Below are 16,433 nucleotides of genomic sequence, written 5' to 3'. Positions count from 1 at the left end.
CCGAAGTGTTGGTGTTGCAATGTAGTTCTTGTGTCTGTTTGTTGGGTAATGTCGATGATGGTAGCTTGTTTTTTGGCACATTGAACATTTGGTGTTGTCACCTTTTGGGCAAAGCACATGCAAATAAGCCAACAAACAGGACCAAGATGGAAAACCAAGGCCAATTCAGGCCGAGATTCCTTGGCATTAAGTCGAGAGCATCATTTTGGGGGGCTGAACTGGAGGGCATTTGGTGGGGGTGGCAGCAATGACATCTCTTTAAGGCGACATCAGATTAGGCTAAGCAGCTGGGCCAACACACACACACACACACAAGGACGTCACACACAGAGACAATAGGGAGTGGCAAATTTCATTATGCGGCTCACGTGCGAGACAACCAAATTCACTGGGAAATAAAGAAAAAATGTCCAAAAGAAAAGCAGAAGCCGAAAAACAGAGGAAAAAACGTTGGAAAAAGAAAAATACAAATACAACACGGAAGTGGGGTTGGGGCAAAAAGTAGAGGGTATATCGGAAGGAAGCAGCAATAGAAAACGTACAGAAGCGAAACACGCAACCGAGAAGACGAGCCACCAGGCTCCAAAAAGAGGAGATTTCATCTTCTTGTTCTTTGGACCCACCACCTCCTTTCTCCTTTCCCCGCCCACGCCACCACATTTCGTCCTGGCAGCCAGGAAGGAAGTCAGTCAATGCCCGCAGCAAAAAGGCCAAAATACAAAAAAAAATCAACAATAAGCGACAAAGTAGAAACAGAAATACAATGCAAACACAGTCCGGCCTTTAAATAATTACTCAATAAATAGGTATAGTATAGATACATATATCATCAACTATCAAGGCCAACTAAATACTATCTAAAAGCAAGAAAAGGTATTTTAGAATTTTTATTTGAGAATCAATCACAGTCTCAAATATTTCCAATTAGCTACTTTCTCTACAAGCCATTTATTGCATAAAATAGGAACTAACTGTTGCATAAATAGGAAAATAGGAACGAATGAGCGATATCGTTTTAAAATAGTCCATATCAGCATCCTTATACTGGGAACAAAGTGATCGAAACATTGCAATTATCGAGTGCTCACTGTTTTCAGGCCGTAGAGTGACTAGCAAAATGCCCTAAGAGCTAGAGCACACGTAGATAAATTTGAGTAATTCCTGCAGGTGAAAACGGAAACGAAACAAAAGTAAAAGCAAAAGAGCAAACTAAGGTCTCGTCTCGGTGAGGGAAAGAAAAAGTTTTCCGAGCGGGAAAAGCGAATTGCGGTGGGTGGTGGGTGGTGGCAGGTGGGAGGTGGGAGGCTGGCTGTGACAACATCTGGTTGTTGTTGCTGACGCTGCTGAGCTAATTACTAATTTAATATTCCATTCCCAGTGACCCCCACAAAAACAGCTCCGGCTATCTGCTTGTTGTCTAAAGTCTCACATCAATTATCTTATCTAATCGGACAGTGCAATAAGTTTCAGTTTAAGTTAGATTAGTTGCTAAGCAGTAGCTGGGCTCGTACTAAAGATACTTTGGATAGCTTGCCAACAACCCGAAGGAATTAGTACTAAAGAAACTAAACTGCACACAATTAACGCGGATATCTGGTACTTCAACAGGATGCAAGTACTACCTCTACAATGCTTCAGTTGTATTAATTTAAGCAGCAATATATTTTCAATACCTTAAAGAGGTATACGATTGTAAAATAAATAAAAATATAATATGTATAAAGCAAGACCCATTTGTATCGTTGTCTGCAAGCAGCGTAAGCCACGATAATTGAGCTAAGTAAGTACTAACTCACCTGTATTAAGTGCTACTTGTTAGATTTGGCATCCGAAATATTTTCGCCCTCAAAGACCTCGACACAAATAGAATTTTCCACAGTTTCGACAGTACCCTTTCAACACGCTTCAAGTGCGGAGTGCACAAAAAAGACTACAAATTTAAATATATACAGAAAAACTGGCTGAGTCTGAGACGCAAATCGTTGGGGATTTATCAGCCAAAGGGAATGGCAGCAGAAACAACAACAATAACGACAATACCAACAATAACAACAAAGAGCGATGAAAACGAAGAACAAGCTGGAGAGCAGGGAAAACTTTTTGTATATGGCCAAGTTTGAGGCTGAGTTGAGTTAACAACGTTACGTTAACTCCTCGGCTCCCCTAACTTTTTGGGTATTTAGCGGCAATCGATTTTCGTTGATTTTTCGCCACCCCCCCTGCCACGAAAAAAGAGGCAATCTTGCGTTCGGATCTGTGGGCCAACCGCCCACCCCCAATTTTCGCAGGGAACGTGTGAGTTGCAGGCCTGACCTTTCAACCTTTTTCCCAGAGCCCGCACGTGGCCGTCGAGCCGGAGCATTCAGTCCCAAAAATTTCACAGAGGCATCATCATCATCAACCGGAGCGGGAATGGCAACTCATCATCATCATTGTAGTCTGCAAAGTTTATTTAGGCAAAGCGCTTCACTTTTGGCTACACTCTTCAATTTTATGGCAACAAATTTGCATCGTAAAAGCCAAAGCCCCCACCCCAGACACACTAGCCCCGAAATTATCCCCCCGAAAAACCGCCCACACACAGACGATAAAAATACAAAACGTTTGTTTAGGCACGCCCTCTCTTTCTGTCCCTCGGAAAAATCAGTCGTAAACTAAGGACAAAATCGTAAAAACGGAGCAGTTCATTTAAATTTTTAATATTTAGGCTACCGTCAGTGGCAGCATCCCCCACATCCCCCACATCCTCCACGGTAGCCTCCATCCCATTCCGACCGTAACCTTAACCGTATCCATCATACCGATTCACTTACTTTTGTTTTATGATCCGAACATTTTCGGCCATCATCTGTGAGCAAGAGTCAGAATACACTCAACAAATCTGCGGATTGCGGTATAAAACATCTGTGGATTGCTAAAATCTTTGTGCATGATATAGTACGCGTATTTAATAATGCATACCTAATGCTGCCTACCAAACAATTTAAATGCTAGGTTTACAATACTAAGGTACTTGTGGATTTGACAAAATGATTTACTAAGTTACCAAATATTTTCAAAGTGCTTTAATGGGCAAACCCAAAACGGGTATCTTTCATCGTTTTGAATTTATGCCTTTAATTAAATACAAAATCTACCTAGGATTCATCTTGCTGGGCAACTTTTCTGTGGCATTCCTTTACTTAATAACAGGCCATCAAATAGAGTTGTATTTCTGTGGGTTATATTCATGCAGCATCCCCACCCGCCACGCCCCTTGCGCCCCCTTGAACACGCACTCAGGATTTATTTCCACATTTATATGAGGCTGCGGGGGGTGCGGTGCGGTGCGGTGCGCTGCGCTGCGGCACTGGAGAGGGTATGTAAATTTTTCAGTAAAAATTCACTTCGTGATAATGGATTTTCCATGTCGCATACGCCGCAGTCGTCGTCGACGTCGCTGCCTGCACGACAAATACAATCTGCTCCAGGGCCTCCAACTCCCCTCCCCCTTCCCAGCCGAAAATCCAGCCCCAACTCCACAGCAGCCAGGGCGACAATTACCTCCCCCCTGCATCCTGTGGAGCTCCTGTTCTGGTTTCGGGTTTGTTGGGGCATGATAGATGGCAAGTCTCGGTAGGTGTACGTATGGGTCTGAGTAAGGTTGTTTGCCCGGCAACTTCTTGGGCACTTGAGAGTCCCCGTCCTCCAGCATGTTCTCAAATTTAGATTTTCCTCCCGACCGAAGCTCATGTGGGTACAGTGCGAACTGGTGATGTTCGAACTGATTACCGTAGAATAATCCACCTATAAGTATGCTGTTTCACTTACTATCTGTTAATTATTATTTACGAATTCTTATCAACTTCTTCATTTCTTACTATTAAAATAGTCTCCATTCGTATGTAAAGTAAAAAAACGAACTTAATTATGGAGAACATCCAATCTAGTCAAATATCGAAATAGTTTCAAAAACTACCGCTCCGCAAATACTTAGAAAACAGACATAATCGAGCGACCACTGTACATGACTTTTGGCAGTTCGTGCGGTCTGCTAAAATATGCAAAAAATTATACAAAGCTGGCAAGATTTTTGCTTTCGCTTTCGCTGGGAATCAAAGGCAGCCCGGCTCTGATTTAGATTTTGACTTGGGCATCATTGGGTGGCTGGCTCCACGACCTCCGTCCTTCTATCAGCCCCGTGCCATCCATCCATATATCACCTCCCCCATCGCGCCTCCTTTGTGGTCTCAATTAGGTGGTCCGTTCGAGGCTCGACTTCCGCTCGTCGTTCTGGCCTCGTGCTAACTTGGCCATGCTCGCATACACACTACCAAGGGAGCCCGCAGGCAAAAAGGAGCGGCATTGCCAGGCTGGAAAACCTTTCGCAGGAGGGCTCTCTTAAAGGACATTCTCCCTTGGCTGGCAATAAGTGTTATTTCCAATGAGAGCGCGCTCTTTGATGCCTCTCTTCGTCGGCAGGTGGGCATTGTTTGTTTGTTTTTTCTTTTATTATTATTAAAGTTACATATGAACTTAATTGATAATGAATTTTTTTTAATCATTTTTCTTTGCTTTTTTGTTTGTTTTTTAATAATTTTATTCGCTTTTTTTATTTAATTTTAATCAGTAATATTAAATTTTTTGTATTTCCTTACTTTCTTTTTATTTTTGTTTTTATATAAATCGCTGGCCCGCCCTGCGCTTCCCCGATCGCCATGGCGTTCGCATGCTGCTCCTGCCACATACTGCTTCTACTTTTTTGCTGCTGCTTCATCGTTATCTTTCTGCTTTGTCGGTCGTGGGTCGTCTGCTTCTGCTTCTGCTGCCGCTACTGCTGCTGCTTATGCTGCTACGTCCTGGCGTTCGTCCTTTCGTCCCGTTTAGTCCTTTGTCAGCCCCTTCCGCCCATACACACATCACGTCATAATCCATGAGTCCATCCATCCATCACTCCTGCTCCCTGGCTTTTTGCTGCGGCGCTTAGTTCGTTATTTTTATAAATTAACAAATTTAGCTAAGTAGTTGTAGTTCTTCTTGTTGCTTGCGGTTGTTGCTTGGTTGGTAGGTTCGATTGGATTGTATCATCATTTCTGTATACTGCTTTTGCTCCTCCCCTTTATCTTTGATATAAATTTTCTGCCTGCCGCCCCCGCTAGCGACGTTTCCGAGTTTTCTTTTATTTTAATCTGTGGCCAACAACAATAACTGATCAATGCATTTTTGTGTTCTCGACTGTTATGGTTAATTTTTTCTTTGTTTATACAATATCTTCCACTGCTCTCTGTTTAAAACGATCTCCACAAAACAAATGCATCGAGGTTTTAGTTTTGGGTTGTTTTTTATGGTAGTTTTTTTTCGACAGCACTTGCCATTTTGTTTATTTTGTTGCTGCTGGTTGGATTTGTATATATTATATATTGTTTCGGTTCTTCTTGTTGTTATAATGCGATGTAATATGTGTAAATGTAAGCTGCGTAGGTGCGAGCAATCCAGCTTAAAGGAAATAATCGGGTGTTCTTCGCGTAACATGAGGCTCCCCGCGCCTAGGTGCTGGATCAAATTGTAGGCTAAAAGAAAGGCAATCGATTAGTCAGACGTGCTTCATTTAGAGGCAGCACAAACGAATTGCCACTCACAATGAAAATTTAAGTGAATCATCCAGTTCCATAAGAGCCGCTTGGTTGCCACAGCGGTAGCAATAGTTTGGCGCTGAGAATATTGTGACCACGTTGCGATCGTGACACCAGTTGTAGCCCTCCATCACCAGCTGATGGGCGCGCGACACCAGTGTCAGGCCGTTTGTGTTGTTAAAGGTTTCCGAAATGTCCTACAAATAAATTCGAAATATTAGTCAAAATGCATACAAGGACAATTGGCACTTTCTCAAAGAAATTCATCTGATTTATTACACTTATTTTGGGTGTTTTATTAGTTAGATATTAGTTCGATACTACTTTATTATTCTATAAAACAACAATTTTGTTCGCTTTGAATGCCAAATATTTATAACGAAAGGTCTTTTCATAGATTGTGTTATCAGCAGTACATTTCGATTACTGATTATTGATTTTCATCGAGTGCATGCCCAGATAAAATTTCCTATTAGGAGTAATAAAAAATATATCTTGAATATATTTTCACGATTTTCAGCACACTTTTGTTTCAGTATAGTTTTAAATGCTATTGAACGTACATTTAATGAAGTCTTCAGATGTTTTGTACTAACAATGTGATTAAAGATTCAAATTCCAAGTTAAGCGTTAGTCAAGAATATCTTCGAGAAATAGCCAACCTGCTGACAACACTCACCTGGCCAAAGGTGTAACCGGCGCCACGAGGCGAGATTCCCCAGCCACCCCTGTCATCGGGATCGGACCAGAGCAGATCGCACATGGGACCCTCGTGCGGAACCTCCTGCAAGCGGTCGAGGGCCCGAATGTGATCCAGACTGTCGATCGAGGGACTGAGGCCGCCGTGCAGGCAAAAGATCTGCCCGTCGACGAGTGCCGTCAGTGGCAAGTAGTCGAACAGATCCGTGAAGTACTTCCAAACGTTGGCATTGCCGTACTTACGCAGGCACTCGTCGTAGAAGCCGTACACCTGTGTGATCTGGCGCGACTCGTGGTTACCGCGCAGGATGGTAATGCGCTCGCGATAGCGAACCTTCAGGGCCACCAGAAGGGTCACGGTCTCCACGGAGTAGTATCCACGGTCCACGTAGTCGCCCATGAACAGGTAGTTGGTGTCCGGGGACTTGCCGCCTATCCGGAACAGCTCCATTAGGTCGTGGAACTGACCGTGGACATCTCCGCACACTGTCACCGGGCATTTTACCTCCTGCACATTGGACTCTTTGGAGAGAATCTCCTTGGCCTGTAAAGGATTGAAAATAGTGGAGAGATCAACCATTTATTATTGGATATTTTTAGGGGAACATTGTTATTTTCTATAACAAGGACATTTTTTCTTCTATATTTCAATAACCAGATAAACAACTTAGTATACCAATATTAAAGTACTGATTAACATAATATAACCCAAATCGATTCCAGGGTCAGAAAAGATAAATAAAACGATTAGTACTTTGTACATTATTCACTTCACTCAATGACTCAACGCCAACACTCAAAGTGTAATCTAAAAATAGCTTGTAACTAGCAGAGAATATAAAACAAGTATATAGGATAAGTGCATGGGTTTTTTACAGAGAGATAAATACCACTTGTTCTCTTTAAACACCCTACAAGATAATTCTAAAGCAACGAAACTAAATTTCGGAATTCAAATGATTCCGAAAATAGTTTCTCAACTCTGTACATAAACATTGCTACTTTCTATAAAAAAAAAAAACATTAATATGTTGCAAACTATTGAAATTTCTGCACTTGTTTGTTACGTTTGTGTGTAATTAACTATTATATACAATGGAAGTACACAATGGAAGTAGCATGGAAGCGTGGATTTTCTGTTTTTCACTTCCCATAATTCGGCGAATGGTGAATAACATGAATAACAGAATATCTGCGAAACAGAAAGTATTGAGGAAACCGAAAGTGCTTTCCAAAATAAATGACACCATGTGTGGATGATAAAACCTTGTAAAAGGGCAAGGTTAGCCGTCAAGATTTTGTCACGGTCGATGAACCTGGATTATTCTAACATCGAATTTTGTAGCATTAGCGAAAAAGTTTAAGTGATAATATAAGGCATGTGAAAACCAAAACAAAGGAAGCAAAGCTTCTTAAAAAGTTGAGATTAGAAGACCGTACGATAAAAGAGTTGTCCATATAAACATGGTAAATTCTCCTAAATAGCAATTCTATCGCCTTTGGTATTTTATCATCACAAACTAATGAAATGTAACATTACATTTTTAAAGGTAAGCAGCTGTGAATTATTGACTGAATATCACTTCAGTAATTATTGCAATAAATCATCATAATACCTTATATCAATTTGTCAACTTTAAAGAAAATATGCAGGATAGTACTGTTTTAGGGGAAAACTTAAAATATGAAGGCCGCTGGGCTGCAGTATACAGCATCAGAAGAAAACCGGTTTTCACAAACATAAATGTGCCAAGTTGAGCAAACAAAATTTGCACATTTATTTTGACCATCCGCCGTGTTCTTTGCGAATTTTTCATATTTATCAGCTGACGAAATGGGACATGACAAGTTCCGGGGGTAAAATCCGGTGAATCTGGCGGCGCAAATGAGAGAAGTTGTGCGTGAGCCAATTAGATTTTTTGCTATATGCACATTACCTTGGAGGCTGTTGCTTCCGCTTGGTCAGAAATCGAAAAAAAGAAAATAAATAATTTTTGAACTCATGACGAGGCCAGCGCACCCATACAGATGCAAGCACAAACACATATGCAGCTGGTGCGCTCTTCGCGTACTCTCCGCTTTTCTTTTCGAAGCAACGGGAAGGATGGAGAGAGGCCGCAGAAGACGCACCCGAGGAGAGCGAAGAACGTTCTTTTGGGGCGGAGAACGGAGATTCAAGATTCTAATGGGAACACTGACAAATATTTGGGTGACGCAAACATAACCCCACTTACTCCCAAATCAATGAATCGTTATCTGTTCGCCCTCTAATTCTCTCTCTCTCTCGTACACTCTTTTTCGCTTGTCTGTTTGTTTGTGTGCGCGACGCGCCTGATGAACGGTAAAATCCACAAATTAAAAACAATTGATATCAAAAGTGTTTTATTGAATATGGTTGGGAATAAAAAACGGAGCACAAACACCAATGCAATTGCATTATTCTTGAATCGAGATACGACGGTACATAGATACATATTCTAGGGGCGCGCACACACCGACGCACAAAAACATTAAGTAATATTTACTTAGCAAAAACGACGAAACGCACATGGGGACTCACGGAGCGGGGGTGTTGACAGTTTCCAGCGGACACAAGAACAACAACAAACACGCACAATGCATTATAGTTAAACAATTGAATTGTACAATAATACAAAAAGAAATATCTCTTTTTGCCCAGGTTTAGCCCATTAGACCAAAGCGCTGTTCTAGCTGTCGCATTCGCGCGCGCACTTGCTGGTCCAGTTGTCCCGCTCGCACTTGTGCGCAGCAATGCGGCGCTTGGCCGTTGGAATTTACCAATATTCCAATATGGCGACGCAAGCCGCCGCTACTGCGTGAGCAAGAGGGTACGACATGAATCATGCTCTCGCGTTCTCCGCTCAGCGCTTCTTCCCATTGGAAAGAGCGAGAGGGCGGACGGCACGCAGTAGCGGAGCACCATTTGCAAAAAAAAAAATCGCTCACTCGCATGCAATGACGAAAATTATTTTTATAACATCTCCTAATTCGCATGGGGAAAATGGGCAAGGACCGGGCCTTACCTTGTCGCAGAGGGTGCGAACTTGTGTCTCTGTCAACTGATTGCATTCGTTTAACTGCTCAATCCATTGATCAAGATCTTTTGTTGTTGCTTTATCCTCCATCGCAGTTGTGGTGGAAGAAAAAGTCTCGTCAATCTTTGTCGATTCAATTTTGACGGCTTTTATTGTAACTCAGGGGTGTAGGAAAATGAGCAACTATCGTTGCGTTCGATTGCCAGTCGCGTGTTCACTTGTTTATCGCCACACAATTGCTAATGCCCAGTCGAATCAACTCGATTTGGGCGATTTTCCTCGTATTTTTTGTTCACAAAGAGACGACGACACGATATACGAAGGGAAAGACTGCCCTCGGTGTGACCGTTTGCCGATAGCTGCGGAACGGTGGAAACGCGAGGCGTCGTGTGTGTATCGATTAGCGATGCGTGCTTGACGTTTCCAGAAAAATACCAACGAATTCAGGAGGATTTTATTCACTAGCGTTTTTTGTTCGTGATACTGGCAAATTTAAAGTGAGAAAACTGGAAATCGGGATACACGAAATTGGGATTGTATTAAAAACTTTTCAAGCAGCCACTAACAAAGCTAGTTATTTGCACACCATAAAAAGACGCATAGTTTTTGAGTATATAATTGACTTAGATATAATTTTTATAATAGCAAGAAAAACACAGAAACGGTCTGAACAGATCGCACATATATTTCCCGTTTTTGAAGTATGTATGTATTGAAGAGGTTTAAACCTCGCAATATTAAAAATAACAATACATGATGAATTTTAAGCTATTCAGTTGTTTTTATTCTTAAAGGTTCAGGTGTTGTATATTCATATTTAGCAATATATTTTATACGTATTTTTTGTACCAGAACATTACAGCTATCGATAGTTTTGACCTGACCAACACTGCGCGCGCGCTGACAGTTGGCATCTTATCGAGCACTGGAACCGGAACTGCCTCTTTTTCTGCCAGCTTGCAGCGCCTTTGGACGTGTTTCCTCCGCGCTCCGTAGCAAATAATATAAACTCAAGATGTCCGAGACCCTGCAATTGCGCGGTACCCTCATTGGCCACAATGGATGGGTCACCCAGATCGCCACCAACCCCAAGGATCCCGACACCATCATCTCGGCCTCCCGTGGTGAGTATTCGCCCCGAAAATAGTTGGATTTCTTTTGCAACACGTGCATGTGTACATATATTAATGGCCCCCATCCCGATTCGCAGACAAGACCCTGATCGTGTGGAAGCTGACCCGCGACGAGCACACCAACTACGGCTACCCCCAGAAGCGTCTCTACGGACACTCGCACTTCATCAGCGACGTGGTGCTGTCCTCCGATGGCAACTACGCCCTGTCCGGATCCTGGGATCAGACCCTTCGCCTGTGGGATTTGGCCGCCGGCAAGACCACCCGTCGCTTCGAGGGACACACCAAGGTGGGATAAGATTCCAATTGCATTTAGTTCGTTCAGGGAACTGAGATTTTCCAACCACAAATACCCGATCTGTACCGGCAAATGGCTGAATGTAAGGTTAGGAGTGAGGTTAGGCCCGCCTTTGCCGCGTACAAATCGAAAAAATATATATTTATTGCGCCTATGCGAGGCAGAAATTCTGGTTGACATCTGTACGTACGCTTCTCCCTTCGCTCCGAGTCTCGGCGTTAAATTGCTTGAAGCTCTATCGTAAGTAGGCAAACAATCTCTGATACCCATTGATCCGTAATTAAGTACCTAAATACCCATCTGGATTGGTTCACTGACTGATTTGGTTGAGACAATGCACATTAAGTTGTAGTTGAAGTTTATAGTATCCATATGTTTATTTCAACTCTTTATTCAGAACCATTTTGAGTTTCAATCAAGTAATGATATAATTTTGATATTTGTTTGTTGAATATTAAATTTCTACAGCTGTGAAATGTGATTTTGCGTTCTGTTGGCCAGTGATAAGTCCAGTAAATGTAATCTTATTATCATTAACTGCATACCAATACCTTGAGCTAATCGCCAAATGCTTGTTCGCTTTCTAGGACGTTTTGTCGGTTGCCTTCTCGGCCGATAACCGTCAGATCGTGTCCGGCTCCCGGGACAAGACCATCAAGCTGTGGAACACCCTGGCTGAGTGCAAGTTCACCATCCAGGAGGATGGCCACACCGACTGGGTGTCGTGCGTGCGCTTCTCGCCCAACCACTCCAACCCAATCATCGTGTCCTGCGGCTGGGATCGCACCGTCAAGGTCTGGAACTTGGCTAACTGCAAGTTGAAGAACAACCATCACGGCCACAACGGCTACCTGAACACCGTGACCGTCTCTCCCGACGGCTCCCTGTGCACCTCCGGTGGCAAGGACTCCAAGGCCCTACTGTGGGACCTCAATGACGGCAAGAACCTGTACACCCTGGAGCACAACGACATCATCAACGCCCTGTGCTTCTCGCCCAACCGCTACTGGCTGTGCGTGGCCTACGGACCCTCGATCAAGATCTGGGATCTGGCTTGCAAGAAGACCGTCGAGGAGCTGCGCCCCGAGGTCGTCACTCCCACGGTACCGGCTGAACAGCCCCAGTGCCTGTCCCTGGCCTGGTCCACCGACGGCCAGACTCTGTTCGCCGGCTACTCCGACAACACCATCCGCGTCTGGCAGGTGTCTGTTTCGGCTCACTAAGCTACTGACTTTTGTAACGGGCGCCAAATTATTTGTTTAGCTGAAACAAAAATAAAATTTAAGCGTCCTTAACTCAAATTTGTGTATCTTGTAGTGGCTGAATTAGTTTTAGCATTGGGTTCTAGAGATTCCTCCGAATAGATTGGGATAGTACAAACAGTGGGACATTTTAGTTTAGGCAGAAATTGTAAAAGTTAATAAAGAAAACAAAGAATAGTTGTTTAATTGTGGTTTTCTCAGCAAAACATCGATCGCAGTGGTGCCTTCAATCTTAAAATTGGAACTTATTTCTTTCCAAATTAGAAATGGAACTATGCATGAAGTTCATCATTTTTGGACCTAAAATAATTGTTAATATTTACTAAAGGTCAAATATTTAAGTAGCAAAACGGAATTGTCGAGTTTCATATGCATTGTTTTATTCGCAAAAACATTTCGACATTTAGAAAAGGTTTTATTTTACACGTATAACAAATAAATTAAATAAATAGTTACGTGATGATGTTTCCCTGACTGAGTCAGTGATTGTGATGATTTTCGTGTGCAAAACAGTGGGAAAACAGAGTGCACGGCAATGTGGCGGCGGATGCATACATATTTTGTTTATACAAAACAACATTGACTAACAAACAACCTTAATATTAAGACAAATGAAAAACGCAATTGATGAAACGAATGATGAATGCATGTCTGTGATGGGATGAATGAACGCTGTCTTTGGACAAGTAACAAAAGGTCAAAAAGTATTTAGCAAAATGCCTAACTAGAAAATTTCGGGCACTTTTGTTTGTTTTGTTTTGGGGAGAAGGAAATTTTTCGGAGAAAAGCTGAAGAGCATTTCTTAACAGGCACTCTAATGTTTCGGTTTTCATTTGGTTTTGATTGAATTCGAGCGTTGCACAACTGCAGGCGCAACTGGTTGAGGTTTGGCTGGGACTTTTAGGGATTCTTCTCCCGCCCTTCCCGCTGAGCTGCCAATCTTGTAGACATCGTTCTTGAAGACGATCACCAGCACGGTGATGTTGTCCACGGAACCACGTTTATAGGACTCCATGGCAAGAGATTTGGCGCCAAAGTCTGGCTCTTTCAGATGCTCCTGGACAAAGGTGCAGGCCTCCTCGTTGCTGAACGTGTCCCAGAGGCCATCGGAGGCCAGTATCAGAAAGTGGGGTCTAGAAGAAAGTATTTCATTATCAATTGTAAAATTGTCGTTTGCATTGTATTGAAAATGGCTTCACTCACTTGTGATCGTTTAGTTCGAAGGTCAAAATGTCTGGCGTAGCAATCACAAGATTCTGTAAGCGTGTGGTTAAAAATAATGTCGAGATTAGCTTCGTTAGTAACTCGTTGGGCTCATCCCATTTCCCACCTTATCTTTAAGCGGATAGTCTCCTAGAGCGCGTGACGTGGCCAACACGCCGGCCACGCGCCAAACGCCACGGAAGGCGATGAATCCGCCTGCATCGTGGATCCTCTTTCGTTCTCGCACTTGTTGCGGCTTGTGATCGAAGGAAAGCGGGATCGCAATTCCTCGCCAGTCGTACATGACGCCGCGGGAATCACCCACATTGGCCACAATCAGCTTGGAGCCTTGGACTATGGCTATTAAAGCGGTGGTTCCCGCAATGTTGGTCTGGAAGTAAGACCAGTTAGAATGGTATCAAAGGAATAAGTAGAGAATGATCCCTTACCGCTCTCTTGGCCTGCTCCACAAGCTTGTAGTCGGCCGACATGATCTCGTCCGTGATTAGTTTCCCGAAGTTAATACGTCCGTTTTCGATGTAGCACTTGGCTTCGTAGTTTGGAGGTGGCGCACTGCCTGCTCCGCTTTGTGCGTTGTTGTTGTTGTTCAGGAAGGACTCCTTAGCGGCTCCCATATTCCCGCTGGCTCTCATCGCCGAGTTCAATTGGACTGTGTAAATGTCGGCAATCGATGCCTCGGTTGTCTTTTGTTTAATAGCGCTGCAATCCGCCGTGGTGCTATGGGCCTTCCTTAGACTGTCCTTACGCATCACCGCTGCCGTGGGTTCTGTGTTCTCCTTGTTCGATTCCTTGCGACTCTGCTTGCGCGCTAAATAGGGACTCTTATCGTAATCTCCGGAATATCCTTCCGTCTTCAGCAGCTTGGACATCTCGATGATCTTATGGTAGATGTTCTTCACCAGCACATCCTTGGCGAAGTCTGCGGCAAACTCGCCGCCATGGCCGTCGAATACAGCAAAAAAGGAGATGCCAGTGTTGTTGTTGATGTTCTCCTCGACAATAAATCTGAAACGTAAATAAAAGTGTTAAGACAATGTACATTTGAATGGAGATGTCGCAAAAGAAATTATCCCGTCTAAGTTTGACATATGGAAAAGATTTATAAAGCTATAAAGTGTTGCAATACTATTTAAGGAACGTCAAAGTGGTGCCAAGAATTTATTCATGATTAGATCATTTAAATCTAATAAAACACTGTTAGTCAACTTGTAAATGCCAAAATGTCGAATTTTCTAGTATATTTCAATTAATTTAATGCTACAGTAAAAAGTTAAAAGGTGACATCCGACTGCATACGAACCTATCCTCCATTCGAGGCCTTCGCCCCAGAACCGCGAAAGCGGAGCTCTGTTGCTTCAACTCCTCCCAGCTCTGGTGATCACCAGCACTGGCCGAGAGCTCCATCAGCTTGGCGGCCTTCTGGCGACCGAGGGTGGCCTGGATGCGTCCCAGGATGCTGCGACTCCACACATCTACCGCTTGCAAATAGAGCAACAGGACGAAGAGGATCAAGCCGCAGAAGATGACCTCCGGCCGGAGGACATACAGTCGGCACAGCTTCCATATGTAGGCCAGCGGGGAATTGATGGACGAGAAGCCCACCGCAAATTTGGACAGGATTTTCATGTGCGATACGTATGTCTGATAGAACACCTTGTCTTCCAGTTCGTCGTCCATGGGAAATGCCGGGCAATCTGTATTCTCTGCTGGCGCTTGATTTCTGCTCTGTCAATGTTTTTCAAGTGAATCGCATGCGAAACTGTCAGCCGTGAATGTTAATGTGTGTATGTACATACATACATATATGCATGGAATAAAAAACGAAATTAAAATAAACAACAAAGGGGTTCGGCATTTAATATGCAAGACTTTCCCGTTTAAATTCTCTCAGACTCGGACGGAATCGGAAGTAATATAATTTCACATTGTTCAATGTCTGAGCATTTTATATTTTTTTATGGTTTCAAAGAACTCTGCTTAAGATCATTTCGAAAAACATGTTTTATGTTTACCTATATTTAGGTTATTTATTTTCAACGTTTCTCAAGTTTTGACCATATTAAAAAATGTCTTACTTTTTCGTTTATAATTTAAATTGAATCGGATTATTTAACGAAAACAATTTCTTTTAACACATATATTTTTGTAACAAATTAATATAACTAAAATATTTTTTTACAACAACTTTGAACTGAATTAAATATTTGCCAACTTTAGAGCTTTAACCACGTTTCAGCAAAAATTTATGAAATTATTGATTTCGAGTTCAGAATTTTTATAATTCTGCACTTTTCTTCGATGCACTTATGCAGATTCCGACGCGGCCTCAATTGAATGGGAAAGATTGCAGATTGCTGGCAATATGAAAAACCCAGTACATTAGGGGAAAACGTACTCTGGGGGAAAAGCACTTGAAGCTGCACGTCAGACGTCGTTTTAATTTGCTTTTGTTTTGATTTTCTTATTTTCAGAATTTTCCACCGCCACCGATGTTCCCGTTATTTCTTTTGTCGTTCGTCCCCGTTCCTTTTCGCCGTGTCCCTTTTTTCTGCGCTTACACACGCTCTTTCGTCGCTCGCCCGTCGCCTTTCTTTGGCATTATATTTTCGGATGTTCTTCTTATTTTAAAAATAAACTCAGTTTCTTGCATAAAATCAGAACATCCGCAATGCGTGCGTGTGTGAGTGTGTGCTCTTTATACGTGTGCACGTCGCACATCTGTCAACCGCGTTTGTGTGCGTGTAAGTGGCCGCACAGATGTCGCAATAAATAAATAAAAATATGAATATTTTCACGCACTGCAATATGAAAATCGATCCAAACAATGCCGATTTGATCGGCGACACGGCTGCGTTTAATTAAAGCAGAGCTCGAATCTTGCACTTGTTGAGATTTCAGCTGAAATTTATGACCTTTTGATATATCGATAGGGGCGATAGCTCTAATCGATAGTCAGCAGAGGTACTCTTTTCACGCAAAACTAGTGATTTTCGAGCAGACAGGGAGGGAAAACTAAAAATGTCATGATTATAAACATTATTCCGCACACTTTTCATTACCTTGACCTTTGTGCTTGAAGTGGGCTTCTCTGCAACTGTGCCAACTGCATTATTAATCTTTTAATTGTTGTTAAATACCTGCTGAGCTCC

At 42.7% G+C, this 16,433-nt stretch overlaps 3 protein-coding genes across 4 annotated transcripts; 1 reads left to right on the top strand and 2 right to left on the bottom strand.

The window, feature by feature from the left end:
- Positions 1-4,737: 4,737 nt before the first annotated feature.
- LOC6541132 (serine/threonine-protein phosphatase PP2A) lies at positions 4,738-9,768 on the bottom strand. Its single transcript, XM_001970167.3, has 4 exons — positions 9,356-9,768; positions 6,292-6,855; positions 5,619-5,809; positions 4,738-5,549 (listed from the first exon to the last, which is right to left on the bottom strand). The coding sequence occupies exons 1-4, from the start codon at positions 9,455-9,457 to the stop codon at positions 5,477-5,479; spliced, it is 930 nt and encodes a 309-aa protein (XP_001970203.1). The 5' UTR covers positions 9,458-9,768; the 3' UTR covers positions 4,738-5,476.
- A 473-nt stretch (positions 9,769-10,241) lies between these two features.
- Positions 10,242-12,206, top strand: LOC6541858 (guanine nucleotide-binding protein subunit beta-like protein). Its single transcript, XM_001970166.3, has 3 exons — positions 10,242-10,491; positions 10,578-10,789; positions 11,386-12,206. The coding sequence occupies exons 1-3, from the start codon at positions 10,383-10,385 to the stop codon at positions 12,019-12,021; spliced, it is 957 nt and encodes a 318-aa protein (XP_001970202.1). The 5' UTR covers positions 10,242-10,382; the 3' UTR covers positions 12,022-12,206.
- Positions 12,207-12,414: 208 nt separating this feature from the next.
- On the bottom strand, positions 12,415-16,261 carry LOC6541187 (protein phosphatase 1L). Of its 2 annotated transcripts, none has more exons than XM_026979366.1 (6): positions 15,680-16,261; positions 14,585-15,009; positions 13,713-14,289; positions 13,391-13,654; positions 13,264-13,316; positions 12,415-13,193 (listed from the first exon to the last, which is right to left on the bottom strand). In XM_026979366.1, exons 2-6 carry the CDS (start codon positions 14,959-14,961, stop codon positions 12,890-12,892), a joined length of 1,575 nt encoding a protein of 524 aa, XP_026835167.1. In that variant the 5' UTR covers positions 14,962-15,009; positions 15,680-16,261; the 3' UTR covers positions 12,415-12,889. The 2 variants fall into 2 exon arrangements, with proteins under 2 accessions (XP_026835167.1, XP_001970201.1); XM_001970165.3 differs by having other exon boundaries at positions 14,585-15,043; positions 15,680-16,260.
- Positions 16,262-16,433: the final 172 nt, after the last annotated feature.

This window comes from Drosophila erecta, unplaced genomic scaffold, assembly GCF_003286155.1.
Source record: "Drosophila erecta strain 14021-0224.00,06,07 unplaced genomic scaffold, DereRS2 tig00000055-arrow-pilon, whole genome shotgun sequence".
NCBI lineage: Eukaryota > Metazoa > Arthropoda > Insecta > Diptera > Drosophilidae > Drosophila > Drosophila erecta.
The sequence above is the reverse complement of the archived record's forward strand: the minus strand, read 5'-3'. Positions and strand labels throughout refer to the sequence as shown.